At 41.5% G+C, this 26,343-nt stretch overlaps 3 protein-coding genes across 3 annotated transcripts; 2 read left to right on the forward strand and 1 right to left on the reverse strand.

The window, feature by feature from the left end:
• The first annotated feature begins 115 nt into the window (after positions 1 to 115).
• On the forward strand, positions 116 to 3,193 carry LOC119719668 (metabotropic glutamate receptor-like). The gene is made up of 2 exons (XM_038189165.1): positions 116 to 2,041; positions 2,684 to 3,193. Exons 1-2 carry the CDS (start codon positions 116 to 118, stop codon positions 3,191 to 3,193), a joined length of 2,436 nt encoding a protein of 811 aa, XP_038045093.1.
• Positions 3,194 to 5,896: 2,703 nt separating this feature from the next.
• On the forward strand, positions 5,897 to 26,005 carry LOC119719538 (F-box/LRR-repeat protein 4-like). The gene is made up of 16 exons (XM_038189000.1): positions 5,897 to 6,035; positions 6,547 to 6,821; positions 7,453 to 7,546; positions 7,800 to 7,935; positions 8,550 to 8,642; positions 9,052 to 9,146; positions 9,770 to 9,882; positions 10,199 to 10,339; positions 10,506 to 10,615; positions 11,196 to 11,305; positions 18,222 to 18,354; positions 22,129 to 22,218; positions 22,574 to 22,681; positions 23,367 to 23,459; positions 23,991 to 24,095; positions 24,785 to 26,005. Exons 2-16 carry the CDS (start codon positions 6,627 to 6,629, stop codon positions 24,915 to 24,917), a joined length of 1,749 nt encoding a protein of 582 aa, XP_038044928.1. The 5' UTR covers positions 5,897 to 6,035; positions 6,547 to 6,626; the 3' UTR covers positions 24,918 to 26,005.
• Positions 12,709 to 17,466, reverse strand: LOC119719537 (RING finger protein nhl-1-like). Its single transcript, XM_038188999.1, has 5 exons — positions 17,038 to 17,466; positions 15,753 to 16,070; positions 14,541 to 15,405; positions 13,763 to 14,100; positions 12,709 to 13,437 (listed from the first exon to the last, which is right to left on the reverse strand). Exons 1-5 carry the CDS (start codon positions 17,218 to 17,220, stop codon positions 13,144 to 13,146), a joined length of 1,998 nt encoding a protein of 665 aa, XP_038044927.1. The 5' UTR covers positions 17,221 to 17,466; the 3' UTR covers positions 12,709 to 13,143.
• Positions 26,006 to 26,343: the final 338 nt, after the last annotated feature.

Below are 26,343 nucleotides of genomic sequence, written 5' to 3' on the forward strand. Positions count from 1 at the left end.
TAATATGCTTTGTGATTTTAGCAGCGGCAAGATGATTTTTCGCTGGCTAGTACTATTTCTGGTGGTTCCGAGGCCGGCGATTACCGGCATCATCCCGAGTGCAGCACACGCCAGCATGACCAGGCCCGGGCATGTTATCTTGGGGGCAAGCTTACCGATTCACGGCTGGTCCTCCGGGCCTCCGTGCAGTGGCAAACTGTCCGACTGGGGGATCGAACTGTCTGTGATTCTGCTGTTCGCCATCGAGGAGATCAACAATCGCACCGATATCTTGCCGAATATCACCATCGGCTACGACATTCGCGACAACTGCTACTCGGAGACCCTGTCAATGTGGACTGCGCTCAGCCTGGCAAGCACATCCGAGAGACCCCAGGAGGATGTCCAGTTCCCAAAGATCAACCCAGCAGAGTACGGGAATCTTTTCTGCATCATAGGAACTCAATCGAGTGCCACTACAATTCCGACGGCGCAGGCCGCCAGCCTGTATCGCATCCCTGTCATCTCTCCATTCGCCACAAGCAACGAACTCAGCGACAAGCGCCGGTTCCCCTATTTTCTCCGCACGGTCCCTCCGGACAGTCTACAAGCCGCGGCAATTGCCGATATTCTTCTACGATTTGATTGGAAGTACGTCGGTCTGTATTTCCAGCTGAACACATACGGTATTCACGGCGCCCAAAGCCTGCTCCACCTCGCGGAAAAGCGCGATATATGTATCGCGTTCTCGGTCTCGGTACAGTCTCAAGCAACAGATGCCGAGCTTCGGGACGCTGTGGGCAGACTGTCCAGCTCCCCCAAAGCCAGGGTCGTTATCATGTTCATGGATGTCGTGACAGCGAGTGGCATCTTGACGACAATGAGCGACGTTGGAATTCTACCCCACATCACCTTTGTGGGCAGCGACGGCTGGGCATTCCCCGAATCACTGACAAGGTACAACGTCGAGCTGTCAATGTTACAGGGTAGCCTTTTCGTCCAGATGCAGTACGTGAACATTCCAGGTTTCAACTACAATCGATTTTCGCAGACGACCGAACTCAGCCACCCGTGGTTAGCCCAGTGGAAGGCCGAGCGTAAGTGCTCCGATCTTACGGAATGTCCGGTCCCTATTTTTGCAAATGATCATCACTTGGTGGACGCCGTTTACGCGTTCTCGTACGCTCTTCATGACTTGCTGAACGATCTTTGTGCCAATTACACTGACTGCAATTCGACAGTTCGCACTATCACCGGCCAAGATTTCTTTCCTTACTTGCTAAACACCACATTTCAGAGGTTGGCTGGGGAGTTCAGATTCGACAGCAACGGCGATTCTGGCGGGAATTACAAAATACTGAACTTTCAGATTCACAACGACACTTTTACAGCAACTGAAGTTGGGCGATGGAGCTCATCTGCAGAGAATCCCCTTCAGCTAAACGCAAGTGCTTTGCAGTGGTATCGGGACTCGCCGGATCCACCAGTCTCATTGTGTCGAGAGGTGTGTCCACCTGGTTTCATAGAGGATCCACTGGAAGAGAAATGCTGCTACGGCTGCCGGAGATGCCCTGCTCATGCCATCGTCAGCGGCAACTCGTGCATGCCGTGTCAGAGGGACGAGTGGCCCGACCAGAGCTTTAGACACTGCCAACTCATTGTTCCGACGTCTCCAAGTTGGAGCGAGCCCACAGTTATTGCCATCCTGATCCTTTCAGGCCTCGGACTGGTCCTGTCCCTTCTTTCAGCGCTGGGACTCTTCCACTACCGGTACCACGTGTTGATCAAAGCCGCCAGCCGTGAGCTGAGCAGCATCAACATCTTGGGGCTCACTTTAGCCTTCCTTGCTCCTTTCACGCTCCTAGCTCCGGTAACGACAGTCTCGTGTCGTGCCTCGGAGATCATCGTCGCTTTGTGTTTCACCCTGACGTACGCGCCGACTCTGCTGAAGGTCAACCGGATCTACAGGATCTTCGAAGCCGGGAGGAAATCCAACAAGCGCCCTCGGTTCGCCGGTCCTCGGGCTCAGCTTGCGTTTGCATTTATTGCTACTCTGCTTATGGTGAGCGTGACCTAGGAATTTTGACCACACCTCCGATCCCTGTCCAAAACCTAAATTGAAGACTATGACTAAGGTATTCCCCTTGAATATCGCATCTACGTTGTCTGGTTACCGCACCTTTTCAAAAAATGGCATTGTGACTAGTCGGAAAACAACAAGGCACAAAGCAATGTTTTACATCGGAATATGTAAATCACCCAGATACAATGTGGATGGCTTCTACATAAATATGCATGAAGTTAGGAAAGGGCAAATGAGGTCGCCCTTGTTCAGGCACGGTCCCCTACATGACAGTCCAAGTTAAGCCCCGGGTGAATGAGTGTCCTTTGTAAATTATTGGCAGATCCGGATGGTGTCCTATAACAAATCAATTTGCATGTTTGTTTTTGCACGCCTTCATACATTTTTTAAAAATTGGTTTTAAATGGCGCGCGTTCCAGTTCAGAAATTGCACACACCATGGAGAACGCGTCCCGCTCTTAATTCTAAAAATCTATTTTCAAGGTGCCACACACAAAAAAAGCACGTTTACACCAACTTTAACTTTCCCGATTTTTTCGAAGCAGCTATCAATCGTAGTTAAACAGTGGTGATTGTTTCCTTCATTTAAATTGAGTTCTCCCTTTCTTTCATTTTTACCAGATGTTGATCTGCCTATCTGGAACTCTTATAAGTCCAGCAGTCCCAGCCAAGTTATATTTCAGTCCTCCGACCGGCTACATCGAGGCCTACTGTGCTTTCGGCTACGGCTCAATAGTATCCACTTTTTGCAGCCTGTTGTTAGTCCTAGCCTGCTGCTTCTTCGCCTTCAAGGCCCGCAAGGTACCCAGCAACTACAACGAGTCCAAATTCATCGCCATCAGTGTGTACTCCACGCTGGTCTTCGGCATGGCGGCCGTGCCCGTCTACATGACGGCGGCTACCGTTCAGCAGAAGGTTGCCACGCTGTGCGTGGCCATACTGCTCAACTCCTTCCTGACGCTGTTCTGCGTCTATCTGCCCAAGTTGTACGCCGTTCGCTTCGGGGTGGACGTCCTGGTTTGCGAGTGGAGGAGTAACGGAGTTGTTTCGGCCAACAATGTTTCAGCTGCGTCACCATCACCATGTTGTGCCGATGCACATCAGAGGAATGCCTTACCCATGGCGAACTGAGCCTCAGATCAGGCGAGGCGATTTTTGGTCACAATCTTTACTTTTACTTTTTCTGTCTCTTTTACTACCTTCATCTTAACACAGGAGTTCCTAATACCGGAACCAACGATCACAATTTGATTTTAACGTGCTGAGTAAAACTATTTGTGCGCACAAATGTCTCTGTTATTTTTCTGGACACCAGATAGCGCTGAATGTAATGTCCATTACAACACTCATAATAAATGTACAATTAGGAAGTCTCCTAAGAAAGGAAGGGGGTCAACTTCAGGCCACTGTAAGTGATACTCGTTTTTTGCAACTACAGTAATGTGGGTCTACAAATTAAAAATACCTCAAAAAAGTAGCTTGTTGGAAACTTTTGTGCATAATGCTTGCTGACAGAATACATATACCTCCCATCAACAACAAAATACACATACAACAGAAGTTCTACTTCAGCTACACAAGGAGGAATTGAGCAGTCGGTGATAAACAAGATAAATATTTTTGTGCACCGAAACTCCCCCTGGGACTCAAAAAAGTCTTCAAACAGGCTAATTCTTCTCTCATCTCAGTAGATGATCAGATCAAAAACGCTCACAACAACCTCCTGAAATCGGCTTTGCCCTTTCTCCGACGGTATGATGCTGTGGTGGACCCTGAATGTCCCGACGAGGTCTCCAAAGATATTATAGAACAGTTATCTTCTGGACTTGGATCAGCCAGTCAAAGTTTGGCAGTTGCTCGACAGCATACTTTCGACGAAGTTGTCGACAACAATTTTGATGTACTCAAGAAAACTGACCCATCCATGCGTGAACTGTTTGGGGATTCACTCATAAAAGACATCGAAGACATTGAGAAGGCAACCAAATTGGCAACCAAAATTTCTTGAGAAACGGTTTAATAATTATTACTTGTTGATTTATAAATTTGGTCAGCAGAGGGCGCTCACCTACTCACCGTTAAATTGCCAAGAGCTAACATATTGCTGTGTATGTGCACTAATCCAAAGATCCTGTATAGGGGGAAAATAGGACACTGTGAAGGGACGTAAATCCGGGGGGGGGGGGATGGGTGGGGGTATAAATCGCGTAAAATTTAATCTGAATTCAAGTCACTTTTTAATTGAACATGAATAAAGCACTCTTTGTGGAGATGATAACTCAAGAAAAACACATTGCACTGAATTGAAATTTCGTCCAATAATTGTTCGAGATATGGGACACAACCAGTTTGAAAATCGATGCGAACACTTGAAGAATAAATTTAATATGATTTAAAGAAATACAGTGTACAAATCACGAAAAATTCAATCTGAATTCTAGTCACTTTTTAATTGAACATGAATAAAGCACTCTTTGTGGAGACGATGAATCAAAAAACCAAATTGCATTGAATTCAAATTGCGTCCTCTAATTGATCGTGATGTACGACACAATAGTATTAAAAATCAACAAAAACCGTTGAAGAAAAAAATGAACACAACAAAAACAAAAAGTACAGTGCGTAAGGGCACTCCCGTGCATTTTACCAACATCATATTTCTTCCAATAGAGGGCGCGCTACACAAATAGTGGTCACCACCGTAAAGCAACGCGGATCACGATCTGCCCAAACGAAGTCGGCATTAAGTGAACAAAAATAACACACAGTTTGTGGAGATGATAACTCAAGAAAAACACAATGCACAAACTGTGTGTTATTTTCGTTCACTTAATGCCGACTTCGTTTGGGCAGATCGTGATCCGCGTTGCTTTACGCGGTGGTGACCACTATTTGTGTAGCGCGCCCTCTATCGGAAGAAATATGATGTTGGTAAAATCATTGAGGTAGAATGCACCGGAGTGCCTTACGCACTGTAGTTTTTGTGTTTATTGTGTTCATTTTTTTTCTTCAACGGTTTTCGTTGATTTTTAAAACTATTGTGTCGTACTGTCCACTCCAACTCCAGGGTTGGGGTTCGAACCCACTGGGCCAACTCGACACTCACCTGTTATTTATTTTATAAGTAATATCTTCTGTATTCTGTTTTCCCCTTCTTCCTTTATTAAATCCTAGTGTATTTTCCTTTTTCAGCTTTTTTTTTTTTTTTTTTTTACAAAAATCACCTCCTAAAATAGTCATGAAGCCCATCGCCATTTTGGCGTAAAAGGCCGCTGGTAAAAAAAATGCACTTAAAAAATAAGGCGGGGCACTCTTCAAAAATATTCCGGGGATTGTTTTTTTGAAAAAAAGGCACTTTAAATGGAAAATGGCAGTCTGTACAAAGAATTTGGGGGGGGGGGGGAATACCCCCCCCCCCCCCCCCCCCCCCCCCCCCGGCTACACTTCTGACCCAAGCCCGGTGCATGCAGCTTGTACTTTTTCTGACTACATTAAGGCTAAGTTGATCGAAAAACGTGTCCCCGTTGGTGGTGCGCGGTGCATGATTACCACCAAACCAAAAAAATTACCAGAAAGTGAAAGGTGGATAAAAAACTTATTTTTTGGTGTGGGTCATGTATCTTCCCTGATTTTTAGAACGGGTGTTTTTACTTCATTGTGTCTTGGGCAAGTTTATTTACTGATTTTCACTAAACACAGGCGAAGAAAAAAAGTATATTTATCATTTTCTATTTATTATCGCAGTTATATGATCGACTTGGTCGTTCCCAGTTCGGACTCGAACTCCATCCACCACCACGTGCGTTATCCACAGCGCCCTCTTGAGATAACATCTGCTCATAAACAATGTAATTTGTAAACAGGACGTGGTGTTTGCGTTTTCTTTTCGCTTTCTGCCCACATAAAGTGGTATGGTTAACCAGACTTCTGATTTATGCATCTCTAAGGTGACTTAGAGTGAATCGATTTGGAGGTAAAACATTGGCCTTATTTTCTGTGACTGGAAATACCTGTCAATCGAAAGTAGTATTACTCTGCGCGGCTCACACACGCACTCGCACGTCCGGCCCTATGCTACTTCATGTACATGTACATGTATATCATATGGCCATAGCATAGGATAGGGCCAGCTCACTGGTTATAAAAACATGTTGCAAAATGGGGGGGGGTGGGGGGGGGGGGGGGGGGGGGGGTGGGAGTAGGGAAGCTCTGGCATGGAAGTTTTGTATTGGCTGTGAAATGCAGATTTGTCTAGGGGGGGGGGGGCACACCTTGAGGTTACTAACACAGGAATATTAGTTGGGCATTCCTGGATTTCTTGTTTCCATTTGATTTCTGAGAAACATTTGAATATTTTTGGTCTTCACATTTCATCTGGCAGTTACACGGAAACTAAACATCTGTTAATTCCGAACTTAATTTAGAAGTTAGAAGTTTAAGGTTGGGCTTAATCCCAGTTTGTTTCTTTATTGTAACACTAACAGGAAAGGGACCCAGGATTGTAAGAGAAGCAGTCATTGGCTGAAGCCCAGCGAGGGTGAACACTCCGTAGTTTTCGTTTTGCATGGGCTGTTGTCCCTCACGGATCTGCCGTCCTAAGACCAAGATGTCTACAACAGTCAGTCAGTTTGCCAAGGAAGTATTGCACTTTAGTTCCCAGTATGGAACGGACGGCAACGTGTCCTACGTGGTGCCCAATCTGGCTGGGCCGTCGACAATCTACCCCAGTTACGGGGACATGACAGCAGCATGTGTGTTTGTGAGTGCACAATATCTGTTACTTGTTTGCTTTTCTGAAACATGGTGGACACAATAGTAGACTGCTGTTTTGGTTTTGGTAAATTTGGGTTGAATAACAAAGAGTTTACCCAAACCAAACAGCGATTTACTGTGTGTCCACCATATCGCTATTTTGAAAGGCATGTAATCAGAAGCAAAAGTGATTTTTTTTCTTCACCTTAATTTCTTAATTTGAAACTTGCTTGTAAACATAATTCATACTTGCTAGATCAGGAAGTTTTAACACGGGTTTTGAAATGTTGATTTGTTTTAAAGTTAAAAGTTTTGATATTTCTTTCTTTAATTACAAAACAATCACAAGATCTCTAAATTTTAAGGAAAAATCTTCTATAAAGACTCCCATGATTTGCTCTAAAATGCACCAGAGAGCCTCTAAAGTTCAAAATTTTTGCTTCGCAGGTTGGTGAAAAAATCCTGGGGAGAACCCTGCATCCTCCTAAATCAGCTATTTTTACCATATAACCTCAATCCTGCAAAATCCTCCATTTTGCAAAGAGGATTTGGGAGGGTTAGGGTTAAATAATGTGCCGCTTGTTACTATATAAAATACTGTATAAATTTGTTGATTGTCATTCTATTGTTTGTGACAGCGGACGTACGGACCTTGGTGGGAGTTGGCCCCATCCAGCCAGCCTGAGATTGGCCGCAATGCCAAAAAACCCTACCTCGGCCAAGACTTTGTTGGTAAGACCCTTAGTCATGCCTCAGGCGTGCATTAGCTTGAGTACAGCGCCCCTTAGGTATGTCTGGAATTGCTCTGATCGAATGCCAACGTTCCCTAGAGAGAAGATTTGATTCATCATGTTTAAGATGCTTCAAGGGGAAAAACCTTAATCCAGTCTTGATCAAAGACTATGAGTAGGCTGGACAGCGCCCTCTATAGTTCTTGCACATAGTCCATTACAGCCTGTGTGTCTTCTCTTTGCCCTCTCTACAGACCTGTGGTATGCCGAGAAGGTCTACCCGACTGAAGTCCGCATCTATGAGACGTATCACCCAGGCGCTGTGGTGCAGATATTTGCGTGTGAGATACACAGGGACCAGGCTGGTCAGATAGTCAACAACAATGTCAGGTCAGTACTAGCTCTGCACTAGTGTTGCGCAAACCCGACCCAAAACCGAATGTGACCCAACCCGAAACCGTCAGGTCAGTTTATCCATCATTTCAGTTGGGTCGGGTCGGTTTGTCCATCATTTCAGTTGGGTCGGGTCGGTTTGTCCATCATTTCAGTTGGTTCGGTTTCGGTTCTGCGTTTGCGATTTTCAGCTTGCATCGGGTCGGTTAAGCCATTTTTGAAAACCTGAAATAAACCAAAATAAACTGAAACAGTTTGGAAATTCCCACGGTGCAATATTTCTTGCATAGTGACTGTGCCCAGTACCAAAATGGTTTGCGGTCTATCAAGCATGGTCTATAACATGTTGGCCCACCAGTAGGTTACTTTGTGAGTGCTGTACGGTGTGATTCAGTTACTGAGAGGCGATGATTTTTTACGTGCTGTGGTTAAGTTCAGGCACAAAAAGCAGACACAGTTGCCCAAGCCAAACATTCAGGGGTTTTTCTGGTTGGCTCGGTTTTGGGTCGGTTTGGGTCCATTTTCCTTGAATTTTTGTTGGGTCGGTTTTAGACAGTTCAAAAGCGTTTTTGAGTCGAAACATAAGTGTGGTTGTTTTGTTTCGTGCTCAGGTGGCAGTTGTTATGGTCAGGCAGGCCCCAGGTATCGCTGTCCGATCCAAGAATCTTCTCTCCACCTCTCAGGAAAGTCCGCTTTGCATCCAAGTAAGTTAACCTAATCAGTTTCCTCTTTGTGATTTAGTAGATTGCTGTCTGTTGTCTTTTGTGTTCGTGTTCTACATAACCCCCGAGGACAGACACACAAAGGGAGAACAACAGATCCATTCAGTCCTCAGGCGTTGGGTCTTTTGTTCAAAATGGTCCTCTTTAGTAGGTTCGTGTGCTTAGTCTGTGGGAGAGTGTTATATTACAAGGACAAAGGGACACACAAAGCATTGTCCTCGGCAGTATAGTAAAACGAGAGTGCGTGCCTGTGTCTGTTTTTTTTTTTTTTAAGTAAGACTGAAGAGTACTTACATTTACAAATTTGTGTCATGTCGAAATCAAACTTATTGCTAGTTTGGAATATCATGAACAAGATCAACAAGTGTGTTTTCTTTTATCCCCAAACCAGTTTGATTCGTTTGGTTGTCCACCATCAGCATTTACGGTACTACACGGAGTTGGATGCGGTGGAGTTAGTTGGCACACTACAGGATGACGGCACAGGTAAAGCATAGTCATTGCATGGGACATCAAATATTTGTTTTTAAAATGGTAATCTTTGTTAAAGGTGCTATACAAAATTTTGCTTTTTTTATAATTTTCAGGAATGGATTGATTTGTTAATAAAGTTTTGTGTTCATAGATGCTGGAAAAACCATTAACAAAATGCTGTTTTCCTAGTCTGGTTCCCTGACCGTACTTCAAACAAAACAGAGCAATTGATAGACGTCTGGGAATCGTCAGGTCGGGGAACCAGACTAGCTGCCTAGCTGGCTTCCACCTGTCACAGATGTGTAACCGATTGTAAACAAAATATGCATTAAATAAATTTTGTACATTTGGGGCAGTATTTGAAGAAAAAAAAGTCAGTTTTTTCCCAACGATGGCCGCCTGACCATCATTGGAAATTGATCCAAAAATGCCACTTTCCTTGAAAATGACAGCACACCAGGTGCCATGATTTCACAGGATGCTTGAGACTATTACTCACTTACAGTCAAGTAAGGTATTTCTTTATAATCTGTGTAGTTTTGATTTTTGATGTTTAAATATTCCTCACTACCTTTAAATGCTGTGTATAATAAATAAGATGTCAATGATTGAAACCATTTTTGTCTGTCCTCCAGATCTTGATGCAGTCTACGCCTTGCGCATGCAGACACTATCCATCAGGTCTCAAGATGATCTCAATGTGTCTCCCAGTATGGCTATCGATAATGGCTGCTTTGATATGCTACCGGTATGCAAGGCTGGTTACTTGAATCTCGTAAACTGAAAGTCTGTTGTTACTTTTCTGAAACCATGTTTGCATTCGACAAATTTGTTGAAAGATTTTATAATAATCGAGATGATGGTAAAAACCGAATGGGTAAAATCTCACCCGTGTCCACACTTAGACTTTTGGCTCAGGAAAATTTTAAGACTGTCACTATTAAAGAGAAACCTATCTGGGGCTTACATATGTGTCTGACTAATGTCCGAGTCTGAGTCTCATAGCTGAGCTTTGCATTCTTTTTTTTTTAACAAGTTGATCGTCGTTATTGTCATCGTTTCAGGGTGAATTAATCCAGCTTATCTTCTCGGATCTGGAGTTGCTGGATCTCTGCCGTGCTGCACCCACCTGTAAGCTATTTAAGAAGCACTGCTATGACAAACTTCAGTTCGTGGAGTTGGATCTACAGCCCTACTGGCACAAAGTAAGTTTTAGGAACACATTAATTAGCTGGAACATCCATTTCCCTCGACTATGCCTCAGGAAAACATAACACTCCCCGGATCACCTCTGGCGGCTAGTTGTATTAAATACACCACTCGAAGCAGTCAATATTTGTATTTAATTAATATAGCTGTCTTTTGCCACAGGTCAATGAGAATACATTGGATGGTCTAGCAGAGCGATGTCAACATCTACAGAAGCTAAGCCTGGCCTGGTGTGGGGACTGGGGCAGCCTCTCTACAGAATCCTTCTCCAGGTAAGCAACTTTCATGGTGATTCTGAGAACAGACATTTTCCAAGCACGGAAAACAGTTGCTTAGCAAAAAACAAAATTTTCATGGGATTGTTGAACTGAACCAGTGTTTTTCATTGACCTGTCGCCAATGTAGTACAGCAGTACTTTGGGAGTCTTGAGATATAGCAGCGCGGAGTCGTGAGGCAGCGCAGAGTCAGCCACACATCAGAGAGGGACACGACTTCACGGAATCACACTGCATACATTGTGTGGGGGGGGGGGGGGCTGCGGTCTAATGGTTACGGTGTTTGACTCGTGTGCCGTGGTACCCGGGTTCGAATCCTGACAGGGAACATGGTGCTTGTGCTCTTAATTGAGCAAGGCACTTTACCATTATTGCTTCCTCCTTCGGATGGGACGTAAAGCCGCAGGTCCCGTGTGTTGTGTAATGCACGTTAAAGAACCCAGTAGCACTGTCTTTAAAAAATCGCTGTAGCAAACAACCGCTATTACAAACAATCTTTGATCGTGTTCGTTGTAGTCAACAGTCAACTGTATTAGCATATTGATAAATGCAATGTTTGTGTGTTATTTTACCTAGCTTCATTTTAGAATGTGGTGCTGAATTGAGATGTTTGCGACTGTCAGCCTGTGCCTTCCTGACACCCAATAACATCAGTGTTATAGCCTCAAAGTGTCCCAAGTTGGAAGGTAGGTTGAAATTAGAATTTTCTGGTTTCCTTCTTAAAATGTAACGCTCAGATTTTAAACAGCATGTCTTTTGTGTTTGAACTAGGGATTCACATTTGTTGACTGAGTTGGAGTTACAAACGCAAGGTGATCGGGCAGGCAACTATTGCCGTTTTTTGTACTGGGCATTCCTTACTCAACATTTCCATAATTTGTTTAATTGTGGTAACATGCTTCCCTTTTGAAGTTATCAATTTTTGTCGCACTCTCGGTAACACTGGAGGTAAAAGGTCAAAACGTTTTGTGCCTGGGAATCCTCTATATTGCCCAAGGCAATGTGTACCGGATTTCAAAAAGTGAGAACGATAATATTCCATTCGTTTGAAAAATTATAGTTCAACGTAACTTTTTCAATTTGATTTTGAATCACTTGTAATTTGATACCTGACGACGTCACGATGACATCATGAAATTCTTCACATCTGGGGACTAGGGTTCAAGTTCATACACAGGTTTTATCTTTATTTGTCCCTTGACCCATTGCGAAGAAATGAAATCGGATTTAATTGGAGACTTCGGTGGATTTTCACCTAACTTTGACCAAACTTTGCCCTTCCGGTAGCCCTGGAATTAAAGGTCAAGCCACTTCACCAATACATGTTCATCTACATGAAAAAATAATGGTACATTGGTGAAACAATTAATACGACGAACATTAATATTTACAAATACAAGCGTATCAGAAATCGGTGACATCGTAAGAAGCCAGGGTTTGCTTGTCCATCAAACAGACAAGCATCAAATAAATAGTTGGACCATTTACCCTTATCGTGTGAACACTTTCATTAATCATGCAAACCATGTCCTAAATCTTGCACTTTGAAATGATTAAGGAAATTGTGGTCACAATATCGGAAACATTTCCCCAGATTTTTTTTTTTCTACAAGATAATTTTTTTCTACTAATTTTTTAGCATCTGCGACTTTTTAGATATTGTACAAAAAAGCAGTTGATAATGGATGAAGTACATTGAGAATCATCGTGGTAAATTATTTATTATAATAAATTGTTTATTAAACAAGTATTAATGTTGCCTTTGGCAGAAAATACAGCTTGTTAAATAAAGCTACAATTAAATAGAATGTACATTAAAATCAAAACAAAATTAAATTTAAATAACAATAATAGATTAATTTGATAGAAATAATTTTGTTACTAAAATGCAGCCAAGCAGGATTAGAGGGAAATAGGGGGATATTTAGGAAAGGACAAGGGAGAGAAATTACAGGGTGAGCAAAAAAACCGAAACCCAAATGGCAGGACCAATTTTTGAATGAAGTTTTGCCTGCAGCACTTTCAAAAATCCAGGGTGTGAAAGCCCAATCAACGAGCTTTCTTTGAGTTCAAGAATCATTCAAATCACTTGTGTACTTTTCAAGTTAAGGAATATTAAACGCAAACACCGTTTAAAAGTTCTGTCCACGGATCATAAAAAAAGGATGTATGTGAATTATTTTGCCGAAAGCACACTTACCTTTTTTATGCTCCGTTGACAGAACTTTAAAATTTGTGGTTGTGTTCAAAATTCTGTAACTTTAAAAGTGATTTGAAAATAAAATCTGAAAAAGGCTGGTTTTAGCCTAAGATTGCAGGACTTTAGCGGTACTGATGAGCTACATGCATCATTGGCTCTCTCTGTGGAAACATAACATACGTTTTGCTGGGAACATGAATATCCGTCGAAATAGTGAACATGATACATAACAAACATGATACACAGCACTGGGGCTAGTAGGTAGTGGGGACACTGACAGACAAAACACCATTGTCTAGTGACTTGTCCTCAATTCTATCTACTTTAGAACACCAGGACCCTATCATTCCTGCTGTCGCAGACAAGTATCTGGTTATCTCTGGAAATAGTGACACCCATCGGTGTTTTCAATTGGTCCGACCCCTCCCCTTGCCCACCCAGTATCTTGAATGGTTTTCCTTTCTTATTGAAAAGCTGCACTCTGTTGTTGAGACGCTCCGACACTGCGATGTAACCCTCAGAATCCACAGCAACGCCCGTTGGTCCTTTCAGTTGGCCAATACCACAACCCTCTGTCCCAAATAACCAAAGGAAGTTTCCAGTTTTGCCGTCACACACCTTGAGACAAAAATGACAAGTGATCTGAATAAAGTATAGATTCTAGACATTTTTCCATTGTATTTCTGGAATCAGGACGGACCATTTTGACTGAGATTCCAAAGTTATGTCCGCAAAAAAAAGAAGTACTATTATTCGAGTACTTGGGTGAGCTCCACTTAAATAAATCAAGTGAACAATTTCAATGCTGGCACATTCACTGGGCCTTGCTAAGGAAATCAAACATGTTTGCATTGGGAATGCACCCCTGTTCTACAATGCCACATTGTAGTACAGTGGTCTGCAGGTCGCACAAAAAAAAAAGATGAGGCTAGTATTCTCGCACCTGTATTCTGTGATTATTGAAATCTGCCACAGCCACGTCCCCGTCAGGCATCAGAGCGATGTCACTGGGACGATTGAACTGCCCCGGTTCCTTACCACGTGCACCGAATCGCCTGATCTCAACACTCTGGTCAAAGACGCGGACGGTATGGTTGGCCCAGTCACAGACATACAGCTCCCCACTCGCGGTACAAGCCATACCCCTTGGAGAGAATTCTTCATCCCTGGTAGTGTGTGCCTGTAGTTGGTAATGTGACTTGCCATCCAACGCTAAGACGTGAACTGTATTCATGTCAGGATTACTCACATAGAGTCGGCCCGTTGGGCTCATACACATGCCTAAGAAAAAAACACACAAAAGGAGCAATTATGGTGGTCTGTCAGCACTTTGTTGTTAATAGAAGTAGATGAGGTGATTGTTGACCAACTGAAGTGACAAAATGGAAACATTAAGTGTTCCATATGCAGGATTTTCTTCTATGAGTTGCTATCATTTGCCAGTGCTCACCAAATTCACTGACGAATATCCCAATATTTGATCTTCCAACAAATATCCCAATAACATTTAGTAAATAAAATATTCGAAACGAAATCCATCTCAAGAAGAATGTTCGTGATGTTATTTTAGTCGTATAAGAGGTTTTATCGTTTGTTCAACGCCACAGTTTGTGGACAGCCACTTTACACGCATGATTTGTGAGCTTCTGTGAAGAATACCAGCCCTCATTTGCATCTCATGTATTTAATATACGAGTACCAAATAGTTACAAAAACCTCACCTGTTACTCCATCGTTGAATTTTTCCCCGGGAGGAATACCGAGACTAATAGATCTCTTGTCTTGTGGAGATGAAAAGATGCTGATCGTGTAAGACATTGCAGACCCCACGGCAACATCCCCATTTGGTAGCTCGGTTACACAGCTTGGGGAGTTCAACTGAGTACCGGGCTGATTGCCGTACGTCCTCACTGACTTGTCCTTCATGGCATATTGACTCAGACTCTCTCCAGCCGTGTCGGAGACTGAAGGATTGGATCCTGAAGCTTGGCAAGAGGGATGTGGGACCTTGATGGGGCAGTGCTCCTTCTTCAGGTTACCCCAGGTCTTGATGTTGCTGAGAATATCCCCGCAGTGGTCGTCGCTGAAGACCAACCTGTCAGATGCCACTTCTTTCCCGTGGTGAAAGCTTCTGGCCTTCGCTTGAGCCTCTTGGATGCACATTTCCAACTCTCCAACATGAGCTTCCTCAGCTTTCTCAAAGTCCTTCAGACTCTTCCTCAGCCCTTTGCAGTACTCTTCATGTGATGCCTTCTCTTCTTTGTACTCTTCTTCCTGAGCCGTTAGCAGGGCCTTACATTCCTTGAAAGATTCCTCCAGCTCATTCAAGAGTTCATCCTTTCGATGATTGGCAGCCTTGACGATGTCTCCCAAAACTTTCTTGATGGAGCTCTTCGTCGTCTTGTACGTGTCTGAGAGCACTGCCCGCTCGCTCTGGATTTTATTGATGGTGTCTCCTAACAGTGTACCAGACTGATCAACATCTTTGACGGAAACCCTCAGGGTTGAGAGGAGTTGCTGAGTCTCTTTAGACAAGGACCCTTTGGCTGCTTCCTTCCTCTGATGAGGGCTAGACTCTTGCGATTCCTGAAACAGAAAGATTCTATTAGAGTTGCATCAGTCTGTCACATGATCATACATGATATGGTCACCAATATTGGTGTCCCTAAGTCAAGTGCAATGATGTTTTAGGTTTTCATTGAAATAACAAGCAGTGTTGTAGACTGAGACAAAAGGTGGAGCCTGTCCAAGATTATTACCTGGTTGTCCTAGACTTCAACACCAAGCGTAAGATTACTGTGAAATTAATTATCACATACTGTTATAAAATAATTATGAGAATATCCCCTACAACACAAAAGCAGAATACCACTATGGCTGCGTGAAATATGTATCTATGAGACACTTAGTCAGAACTCATTGGCAAATCTTACCTTTGTTCTCAACTTTGAAACTTGACGTTTTGTGTTACGGTGGTCCAGAAGGTCTTGAATAACGAAGTTCTTGGGAAGCTTTTCCACTCCGCCAAATGGAACTGGATGTTCCCTCCGGCATTTTGGGCAGTGGATCATCGTACCCCGACAACATTGGTCAAGGCAGATGTGGCAATACGTGTGTCCACAGGGCAGCACTTTGGGCTCTCTGTTCTTGCCATATTTTTCCATGCAAACTTTGCATTCTAAAGTGTCGGACACGATGCTGTGATCACCAGATGTGTACGATTCGTCTGATGCCATGACCAGATGTGCTTTCTACATGTAAATCATGAAAAATATGAAAAAGTTGAGTTTTAAACTTGGCCTACATTTAAATATTCCTTTGAATATCAGCCGGCTCTAAAAAAAAAAATGATTTGGAGAAAGTTTTAACTAATGTCATGAGTTTTAATTTCTCCTTTTTGCAGTTTTATTCATGCCACTTTTTTGCATTTAAAACATCTCATTTTAAGCTGTAGAAAAAAGTTATAGCTATTTTGGTCACATTTGTTTTAATCATGAAATTATTATGATGAAATAAGCATTTAAAAAAAAACCAGCATAACATTATGGTTCATCCATTCTTTTTAGATGTAACTTTTAAATATTTCATTCAAAGCAGGCACTTTGCTTCAAACCACATTCTGTAAAATTTAATTGTAGGCATGCATACACACAGTGGGTCATTCCACACATCCATACAAACGTGTGACATTTACATCCGTGTTAAACCTGATGTGTAATTTGCTTCACAAGTATCATTAAAATTGACTGAAACTGATTCGTTTTGCAGGTTTTTTGCTTTTTACATGTAAATGGATTGGAAGTTGGAGATATAGGAGGCAATAAATAACATATTTTGTCTTGAATTTATGAAATCTTGCATTATTTAACATTAAAGCACATGAATAAAAATTGGACCCCAAATTTATGGAATGACCCACGTGTATACATAGGCCCTTAATTCTCTTGTATGTGAAGGTGTGAATATCATTCATTAACACCCGTGCCGTAAGTTCATATTTTTTTTAAAGTAACCCAGATTTTTTTTTTCTAAACCCAGCTTGAACAGTGCATATATCCATGAACACACAATTGTTGGCTTCACTCTGGATGTACACCTGCATGTACCACACCAAAAAGATTTCATAACGTTTTTAAGCTGGATATATGTCATGTACCGGCAGGCCTACATGTGATATTTCATATTTTAAGACAAAATAACCAAAATTGACACTCATACCTGGAAATCAGCATTCACATCGGTTCTTTTTAACATCAGCTTGTCAGTTCCGTTGAAAAATGGCGGCGGGACCGGACTCTGTACCCTCCATGCGCTATATTTAGATTCTGGGGAAATCCCACTGCCTGCCTGCCTGCTGGGCTTGTATCTAATTATAGAACACACACAATGCAGCCAGTGCATACGTGTGGTGTACTGTGTTCATGACCTTAAACCTGGTGACAAAGGAGTGAACCTATACATACATGTACATGTACATCACATTATATTCATGAAGATCACCTGAACTACATGTATTCAGGACAGTTGCATGAATTATGAGTTTCTTTTATGGGATTAATTACCGGGTGTGGAGGGGGGGGGGGTGAATGAATTTGAAGTTTGTCAACAAAAAAGTTTGGCATTGCATGTCATAATACAACAATACAAAAAAATTTAATTTATTTTGTACTATGTTACATGTACCATTCAAGTCAGGATTGACAGGCTTTCGAGTTACAGTGTTTTATTATACTTTTGTCAATCCTGGCCAGCTTGGATTGGATTGTTTTTGTTTAGTTTTGTTTACTTTTGTGGATTGCTTGTTGTACCTTGTAATTTGGCCGAATAAATAATAATAATAATAATAAATATTTAATGTATTTAAACTTTAAAAAAGAAATCCTCTTCTGTAGTCTGTACATGTACAAGGGAAGAGTCTGGGCCTTACTTGAAATATGTTTCTATATTATAGAAAAGAAATTAAAAGGACTTAAATCGTAAATTATTGTTTAAATATAAGTCACTGGGCAAGGAATGGTACATGTGTTATATATAAATGTTTATTCATTTAGTATTGTCATAGGGGGGCCAATAGGGCTGGGGACTGCATCTGAATCGATTGGTCTTGCAATTTATTGTCCCAAAAAGGTTTTTCTTTCGCAAGGTTATTTTTAAAAAATGATCCGGTACCAGCGAAGGAGAGCAAGTACTGCTCGACACCATGGGAACGAGATTGCTGAAGCTTCTGCCTTAAGTCACATCCCTGATTTGTCATGAAATGCAAATTCATGTGCATAAAACAAAAGGATCAGAAAAACCCTACGAACAGGCAAAAAATATTAATAACAGGGGCATATATATGCAAAAATAATTATGTTACATTGCTGTTTCAAATATTGTGTTTCTAATTCTCTTTTGCACAGAGCTGGATCTGTCGTCAGTACGTGTTAAATTGGACAGTGATGCCTTCAACCCTTTAACAACACTGAGCAACTTGACACGGCTGAACCTGTACCGCACAAGGATAACGGAGACAGTGGTCATCAACATCATAAGGTTGGAATTCTTTTAGTGTTTTTTTAACACTTTCATTTACTGCTATAGGTGTGGGTGGAATGAAGTCAGCTTGTGAGAACATCTATTTATTTGCACACCAGTTTTCATCACGTAAATGTGAAATAAAACCCTTCGACGTGTGCAAAATGTTCAACCTGAATGTCATTTGTCCCATTGTGTTAATACAGTGAATATTCCAATCAACGTATCAATCTGTAAGCCCAGTAAATTCCACTTCTCGGAGAGACAATTATGGAGGCTGGTCCCAACGTTTGCAACTTTTTGTAATCACCTGGGTTGCTGATACCCAGACTAGCTGTGGGCACAGATTGATAAGAGCCCCATGAGTACCAGTTAGTGCTGCAATCTGTAAGGGTTAGAATTACATGCCTCACCCTGTGGCCAGACATGCCAAATATGCAGATCCAGACCTTCTGTCTGTACGTATCAGATATCACCTCTCCCAGGTTGATGTGTGTAGGGTGGGTGGTCATGCTGGTGTGCTGACACAGCAGAATCACTGTTAGGGTACTTGGTGCAGCATGGGTGCAGGAACAATGTGCATGTCCTGTACAGTCCACTTCTAGTGTCCCCTACAGAATGTACTTGTATGTGTTCTTATTCCTCCATGGTGTGTGCTGAGAGTTTTTGAACCTTGCCAGTATGGGCTGCAGAGTGTTTCCTTTTCTGGCAAAACATGTCTAGTTTGCTCATCACAATACTAGATGTCCAACATCTTAGAAAACCTGAGTGGAACATTTGGATGGAGGGGATTGTTTATTCCTGGATGGGACCAGTCATTGCCAGTGCAAAGTTTGCATCAAAGTTGCTGACAGTGCTAGTGGTCAGTGGTCTGCCATAATGTTGGTGTACTCTTGGACATGGCATACTTCTTATTCCGCCATGGTCAATTGTCATGATGGTGTACCTTATGTACTTGTGCGTACAGACATGTAATCCTGGTAAGTGAAAAACAGAAACTTGCTATTTACATGATGTTGGGGCAGTATAATTTTCAAAATCTCTTTGTAGAAAGTCTGTGTTTCATCAAAAATGTTTACTAACTATAGTTCTAAATACTAGAAGCAAGAATCAAACTTTCATTTCCGAAGCAAAACAGTTATGATTTGGAAATCTTGCTTACAAACATGACAGATTTGCACAATGCTTATTTATAATCAACCTGGTAAGCTGTCCAAGTACCAAAACACTTTGTTTAGCTGACGTCATGCAAGAAATGTTTTGGGATAGCTGCCATTAAAAAAGTGATGTGTGTGTGTCAATAGGTTTAGTAAAAGTTCAGTTTTTTTTTAGCCAATGTTCACGAAGTAAACTTCCCTTTTATCTACTACCCTGACTACTAGTACTACTAGCGCCATAGTATTATAAGTGATTTTTTTTTCAATCTTCTTATTGAACCTGCGTTTACTTTCAAATTCAAGATGTCAGGCTGGCTTTCACTTTTAGAAATTGAAAACTTTTTGAACTTTTGAAATCGAAGGACCAGTAGCAGAGAAGTGGAGTGTGCCTCGGTCATTGTGTCGCAGTTTAAGCAATATCTTCAGAACCAATTGGCTGATTTCATTGATTTTTGGGTGGTACTACCCGAAGATATCAGGAATTATGATGGGTAAATTTCATTTTTGTAACCTGTGTAGTTTTTAAGTTAGGATTCAAAACAGTTGGCTGCCATGTCGAGGTCTGTTGTTTTTGTCAACAGGGAAAAGTCGCGTGACTAAAGAGCCTACGTAGTAGTACATGGTTCATGTACTTGATGTAGGTCCACAAACATAAATTTATGATTACTTTTTCAACTAATGGATTATTGCCGTTTCGATTACAGTGTTGATTAATTGAATAACTGACTTTCTTTGCCATGTTTGCATAGACTAATTATTCAAAAGCAAAACCTGGTCCACCATTTAATTTTTTTTTCACACACAGACGTCAGCTGTAATGTTTCTGAAAGCATTTGCCCCAAAGGAATTAGTTTATAGTCCTCTAGCCCATACTTGACCAGCACTGACTGCAATTTTTGTACCTAACATAAAGTCTCTAGTGTATAGTTCACTCAAACAAAATCATCCTTAATTTTTTTACCACATGTAATAAGGAGACACATAATAGTCAAGCCCCTTTGGGTACATTAATGGAGACCACATTTATTTTAAGGCTACTACTACTAGGTCCAACCAAATTGAATTAAGAAATTCTACAAGGCCAAACCACAAACTTTAGAGTCTTTATTCCAACTAAGAAAGAAAAGAGAATCCTACCCCAAACAACTGGATCACAGGTACATGTAGTTGAAATAAATTTGAATAGTAACTTACTGGTAGTAACATTAACACATCTGTTGATTGATTGGCAAGGCCTTGGAGAATGGTTTTGTTGATTTTAACCTTTGCTCAGGAGAGAGGGAATATGCTTGGAATGTCTCAGATTTTCAGTCCCCCATCATGTTCACTACATGAACATGTATCAGAAGAATGAAGGCCATACTGCAAAGCCCAAGTCCCCCCTCCTCCAGTCTGCCTAATCTGTGAGTGCCAACAGATGGTGGAAGGTTTAAGTTAGTCAGCAGCTTGTGGTGAGAGTGGTTTGGGAGTGGGAGGGAGTCTTGAGATAACAGTAACTTGAAACTTTGAGGTTTGATAAAGGCAGGGCTATAATAACAGTGTACATCTGGACATCATGAGAAATATCCAATGAGGGCAGTGACTGGGCAAAGCTGGTGTTGTTTGAGTTGGGTGAATTAGGACCATGGAATATTCAGCAAAATACCCCAAGAATGTACAGTATAATCTGATCAGGGAAGGTGCTGTTGAACTGTGAGGAAGCTGGACTTGAGCAACAATAAAAAAAAGTTGAATGATTTCTAAGCTCTGGCAACAGAGCTTCTACATGTCTCTCGGGTGTTGGTCGGTCAGTTGGTTCCCCCAAAAAAATGACCAAAAACGAACCCCCAACTCACCCAAAAAACTTTAAGAACCAAATTGTAACTGTCCCAGAAAAGCAAACAAAATACATTGAATACTTGACAAAAGGTTTTGTAAAAATGTGTGACCTTGTTATGATTTTTTTAGGAATAGAGGCAAGATAACGTGTGGTAATGTAATAGTCACATGGTAAAGGCACTGGGGAGTGTTAGCTTGAAGGGCTAGGGGCCTTCTTCTTCCTTTGTTCCCTAACAGACCTTGGAAAGCACCTGTGCACTATAAATTACATGTACCTTGGCTCTAGCCTCCGGCCCTGCGTTACTATTATGGGTCTCAAGGGGGGCATTTGGGAGGGGGAGATTGACCAAAAGTATGGTGTTCCATATTTGCCATCAGCATTGCATTTTTGAGCTCTGACAGGGATCATATTGATTGATTTCATGCAAGACGTTCATGTAAGACTTCTTGCAACATGGCCGGAGCTTATTGTGCACTCACACTTGTTTCCTACAACATTTGCTTTTGCTGTAATTTTCTGAAATGAATGGATTTGGTGGTTAGTATTTTATAGTGTCACACTGATATGATCTGTTTACAGTTTAGTGTTCATGAATGCTGGAAAAACCAAAGGAGAAAATGCTGTTCTTTTAATATTGTTAACGGTTCTGATAAGCATACACATGCATGAACACAACGCGAAACAACGGACTGGTCGATGACGCCTACAGGTGGCATATGTGTCAACGTACATGTATCTGGATATGAAACCTTTATCGTCAGTTTTACTTTTGTTTGTGAAGTATTCTGCTTATTTTTTTACTCTTCCCCTGTGCAGAAATTCACCCAAACTGGAGCATTTGAATCTAGGAGCAATACAGACAATACAAAGCTTTGACAATGTGGTAGCTGAACTGGTTAAGTGCAAGTAAGTAACTGTCATTTGATTTCTTACATGTATGTTGACATGTTAGTGGGGCAGATAGGGAAATAGTTGGGGGAATTGTGCCTTTGAGTTTGATGATGAAAGCATGGAATTTGGCAGACAGTCAGAGCATAGCTCTATGGTCAGAGTATGTCACGAGAAAGATGTGTGGCTGTAGGGCCATCACAGATTTGTCCTGTGACAATTGTCTTGTGACATGAATAAACTATAAAAGAGTAGGCATTTGTAACAAGTTCAAGCATGAGTACGCATATGACAAAGTACCGCTACAGGTATTCAGTATTCCATGATTAAGTGAAGCCATTCTTGAGACTATGCTATTGCATATTTATGGCAGATACCTACTAAGCTTGAATCTATGGCGTGCAAGGTCCCTGACGATTACAGGCCTCGGTGCTCTATCAGAAGGATGCAAGAATCTACAGGAGATTGACTTGGGATGGTGGTAAGTAGGCAACTTCTATCAAATATAAAATAATGATACATTTATAAACACCCAGGACACTTTACCTATTTCTGTTGGTTAAGAGCATACTATCATTTGCAGCTATTCAAAAAGTAACTGACAAAATTATTGTTAAAAAAACATACTTGGTTAACAAATTGCAATAACTCTTAATCTTAACTCCATGTGAAATTCTTCTTTCTGGCATGCTGTCATTTTGAAAAAAAAAAAAAAAGTAAAAGAAGGTCGTTTCCAAAGATGCGTCTTTTAGATGCATTTTTGGAAATTTCCGTTAATAGTTCGTTTTTAATTTGGCAAAGCAGTGAACGGGTGCATGCAAGCATTGACACGACGTACAGGCACACACGGTTGCTATTTAACTCTTTTGTTCAGTGCGTGACATCGCATAGCTGCAATCAGCTGAATGAGAACGTGTCCCGGACGCTGAATTTGGGCGCAATTCACAACATGACTTGGCAACTTTCGAATTGAAATCGAGATCATTGCTTTCTCGGAATATACAGCATTCACTAAGCTAAGAGTAGTTTTGTTTCCTGATGTTTGCAAATGTTGTATATTCCCTTTAATGCTCACTCCCTACAAAGTTAATCCCAACTTGCCTGAGTCTTCCCTTTCCTTTACCTGAGAAAAAAAACCGAGTAATGTATCTTCTTCTTTTTTTCAGTGTCCAGTTGAGAGGCACTCAGTTTTCGTCGAGTTTTGTGAGTTTTGTGCAGTCCTGCAGGAAGTTACGGAAGCTGTTTCTAACTGCAGTCAGGTGAGAATAATAGGGACAAAGGAGTAATGCAAGATATGTGATCTGCACAAAATCATTGTGTACTATTGGATGGCTTTGAGGGGGAATACAAGAATATATTGCACAAGCTATAACAATATTGCATGAGTCGCGTAATATATTCTTGTATCCCCCGAATAAAAAGCCATCCAACATTGTTATAATAATTTATATTAGGCTGACTAGCTTGATCCGCAAGAAATAAATTTCAGGACACTGCCTTTATTTCTCAAATTTCGTCAAATTATCACCGCTCGAAGCTGCCATTGTGGATGTTGACAACAGTGTGCATTTATCCTGCTAGTGCTGCATCCGCGTGCCGCGAGCTATGCTCTGTTAACTGGTTCAAAGCATAGCTGTATCAAGTCACATAGTCACAGCCAGTCAATCCTGCTCTATGTAGCTGGGGGCTCTCAGTTGTTCAACTGTTGAAAACAGTCACTTGATAGATATTGACTGAATCTATGCTCTGCGGGTAATTCATGTTTTGCATTATTGGCTTGTACAATGCAGGAGCGTTTCCAATAACGACATGAACGCCATTGCTGCCTACTTACCAGACTTGGAACAACTGGACGTCCTTGGTACGTTATCGGTGTCTACAGATGGTGTGCAGAGGTATGTCAAAGCAAGATCCAAATACTAACGGAAGACATTATTTCCAAAATGCACTAGACACCATTTTGTTACATTTGTACCGTTTAGAATCCTGCTCGCTCCTAGCTGGCTGCCCATGGTCAGTTTGGACAGGTCTTATATTGTTCAACACAATTTAAGAAGAAAAAAAATAATTTTTGAAATAAAATTTTCAATTTTAGGAGACTATTTCACAAAACAGCGTGTAACTTATGCTGTTGAAGAATCTACTGTTGTAGCATATAATGTTGCACAGCTGGGCCATTGTACTTACAATTGATTCATGAAATTTATTGAATACAGGCATGCAACTTTTCCTCGGATCCACTGATTTCCTAATTTTTATTTCTCTGGAATGCCATTGCAAATTGAAAAACACTTTACAAAGTCTTGTGCGGTTTGGAATTTCCTCATTTTTTCCTAAATTCCCAGCTGCATGTCTGTGGAAAAAAAGATGTGGATCAGAAAATAAAGTTTAGTTTGCAGTTTTTATCATGGACATGGTTGCATTTTGTATGGTCTTATGCATCTTAATCTTTATATTTTGAAAAAATAAGCTTATTTACAAATTATGTAAAAAGCCAGAATCTTCACTATATTATTTTTTTTATTGTCAACCATGGCAATGCTACTAGCCAACTACTGTGCATTTCACCAATCTCACACTCCAGAATACTGGAAAGCTGCCCAAAGATGCGTTTCTGTGACCTGTCGTTCTGCAACAGCATGTCCGATATGGAAATCATCGTGTTAAGGGCAGCCTACCCAAAGGTCACTATACAGAGGAGCTTTGTCACCTCTTGACCTCTGCCCTCTGACCTGTCAGCATCACGTCATCAATGTGTCAAGCTGGAGGACTGATCTGGCAGATCGAAGGTGGAATGCTGGGTCTTGATGATACGGATGCTCTGTAAGTAGACCAGCATCAGGAATCGGTGTCAGAAGCGGGATGTCAGCTAATCAAGACACAGGATTTTGTCTAGAGCACCAATCAAATATTTTGATCCTCCGGTGCTCTGTAAGTAGTAAGCAGTCAAGACTTGTGATGAGAATTGTATCACGACAGGGTTTGTCTCTCTGTTCACTATGCAAAGTACTGATGAAATCCATGTATTTTAGGATTTGGTTTTTAGTTCAGGTCTTATGGAGTATCATTTTTAACTTTGAAGTTTTCTCAGGGCCTTTAAAAAAATATACTAACAGCTGTAGGTATTAAAGTACTTTCCAAAACCTCACCGCACTAAACATAGTTCTTACATTAGATTTGCAGTGGAATCCTTGTCCTAATTCAGGCATCAATAGCCAAACATTTGAGTTCCAGTTGAATCCAGAGCTGGGTAAATCAAAAACCAGTTGAGGCAAGACATGCATGAAATGACATTGAACATTCAACCAATTTGTGGACCTCAATTAGAGCCACTACTGTGCGTGGAGATACCGACACACTCATTGCCCCTCTGACCAAAAGGGTTGCACCTCAACTCGCAACATGTGGATGTGCATGGTACCACATCAGCGATGGCATCTAATTGTGTTTTAAGGAAAAGTGAAGCATTGGTTTCTAGTGATGATTTTTTCTTCCTGCTCTTGATTCTTGCAGCGGCTTGAGCCTTAGACTTACAAGCCAGACGAGGCACTTTTGTTTATTTGAGCTCATTCAGGAAGCAACAAAAAAAAAAACTTGCCTCACCATCATCTTGTAAATGTTGTCAGTCAGCTTGGTCTACTGTTCCTTCTTATTGGCCGTCTTAGAATTTTGCGTCTTGTCAGGTCATAAGATGTAGTCAACCTGTTTAGCAGCTTGGCGTTCGAGGAAAATAACCCTCCACAAAGGGTCAGTAATAGTAGCCTTTGAAATCGATGACAAATTTCAACCCTCATGCTATGATTGGATGGCTTAACTTTGATTTGCATTTTTAAAGACACCATTGTAATGTTGTGTTATGCAGGAATTCTTAATCTTAATGGCTGCGCACTTGGCAATCAGCAACATTAAATAATCATCACACATGACAAAAGAAAGTTATTTTGCTATTATGAGAAGGTTGTGTTCTTCAAACTTTCTCAACTACATTATTTACAGTAATTGTGCATTGGGTTAAAGTTTACAAAACATTGATGACCATGGTCATCAAGAACAAGAGCCGGTTCAGTTGAGTTCATGTACTTACCTGAGCTCGCTTGCTTGCTTGCTTGTGGGTTGAGACGACTTCTCAGGGTGCTGTCTCTC

Source organism: Patiria miniata, unplaced genomic scaffold, assembly GCF_015706575.1.
Source record: "Patiria miniata isolate m_02_andy unplaced genomic scaffold, ASM1570657v1 HiC_scaffold_8, whole genome shotgun sequence".
Taxonomy (NCBI): domain Eukaryota; kingdom Metazoa; phylum Echinodermata; class Asteroidea; order Valvatida; family Asterinidae; genus Patiria; species Patiria miniata.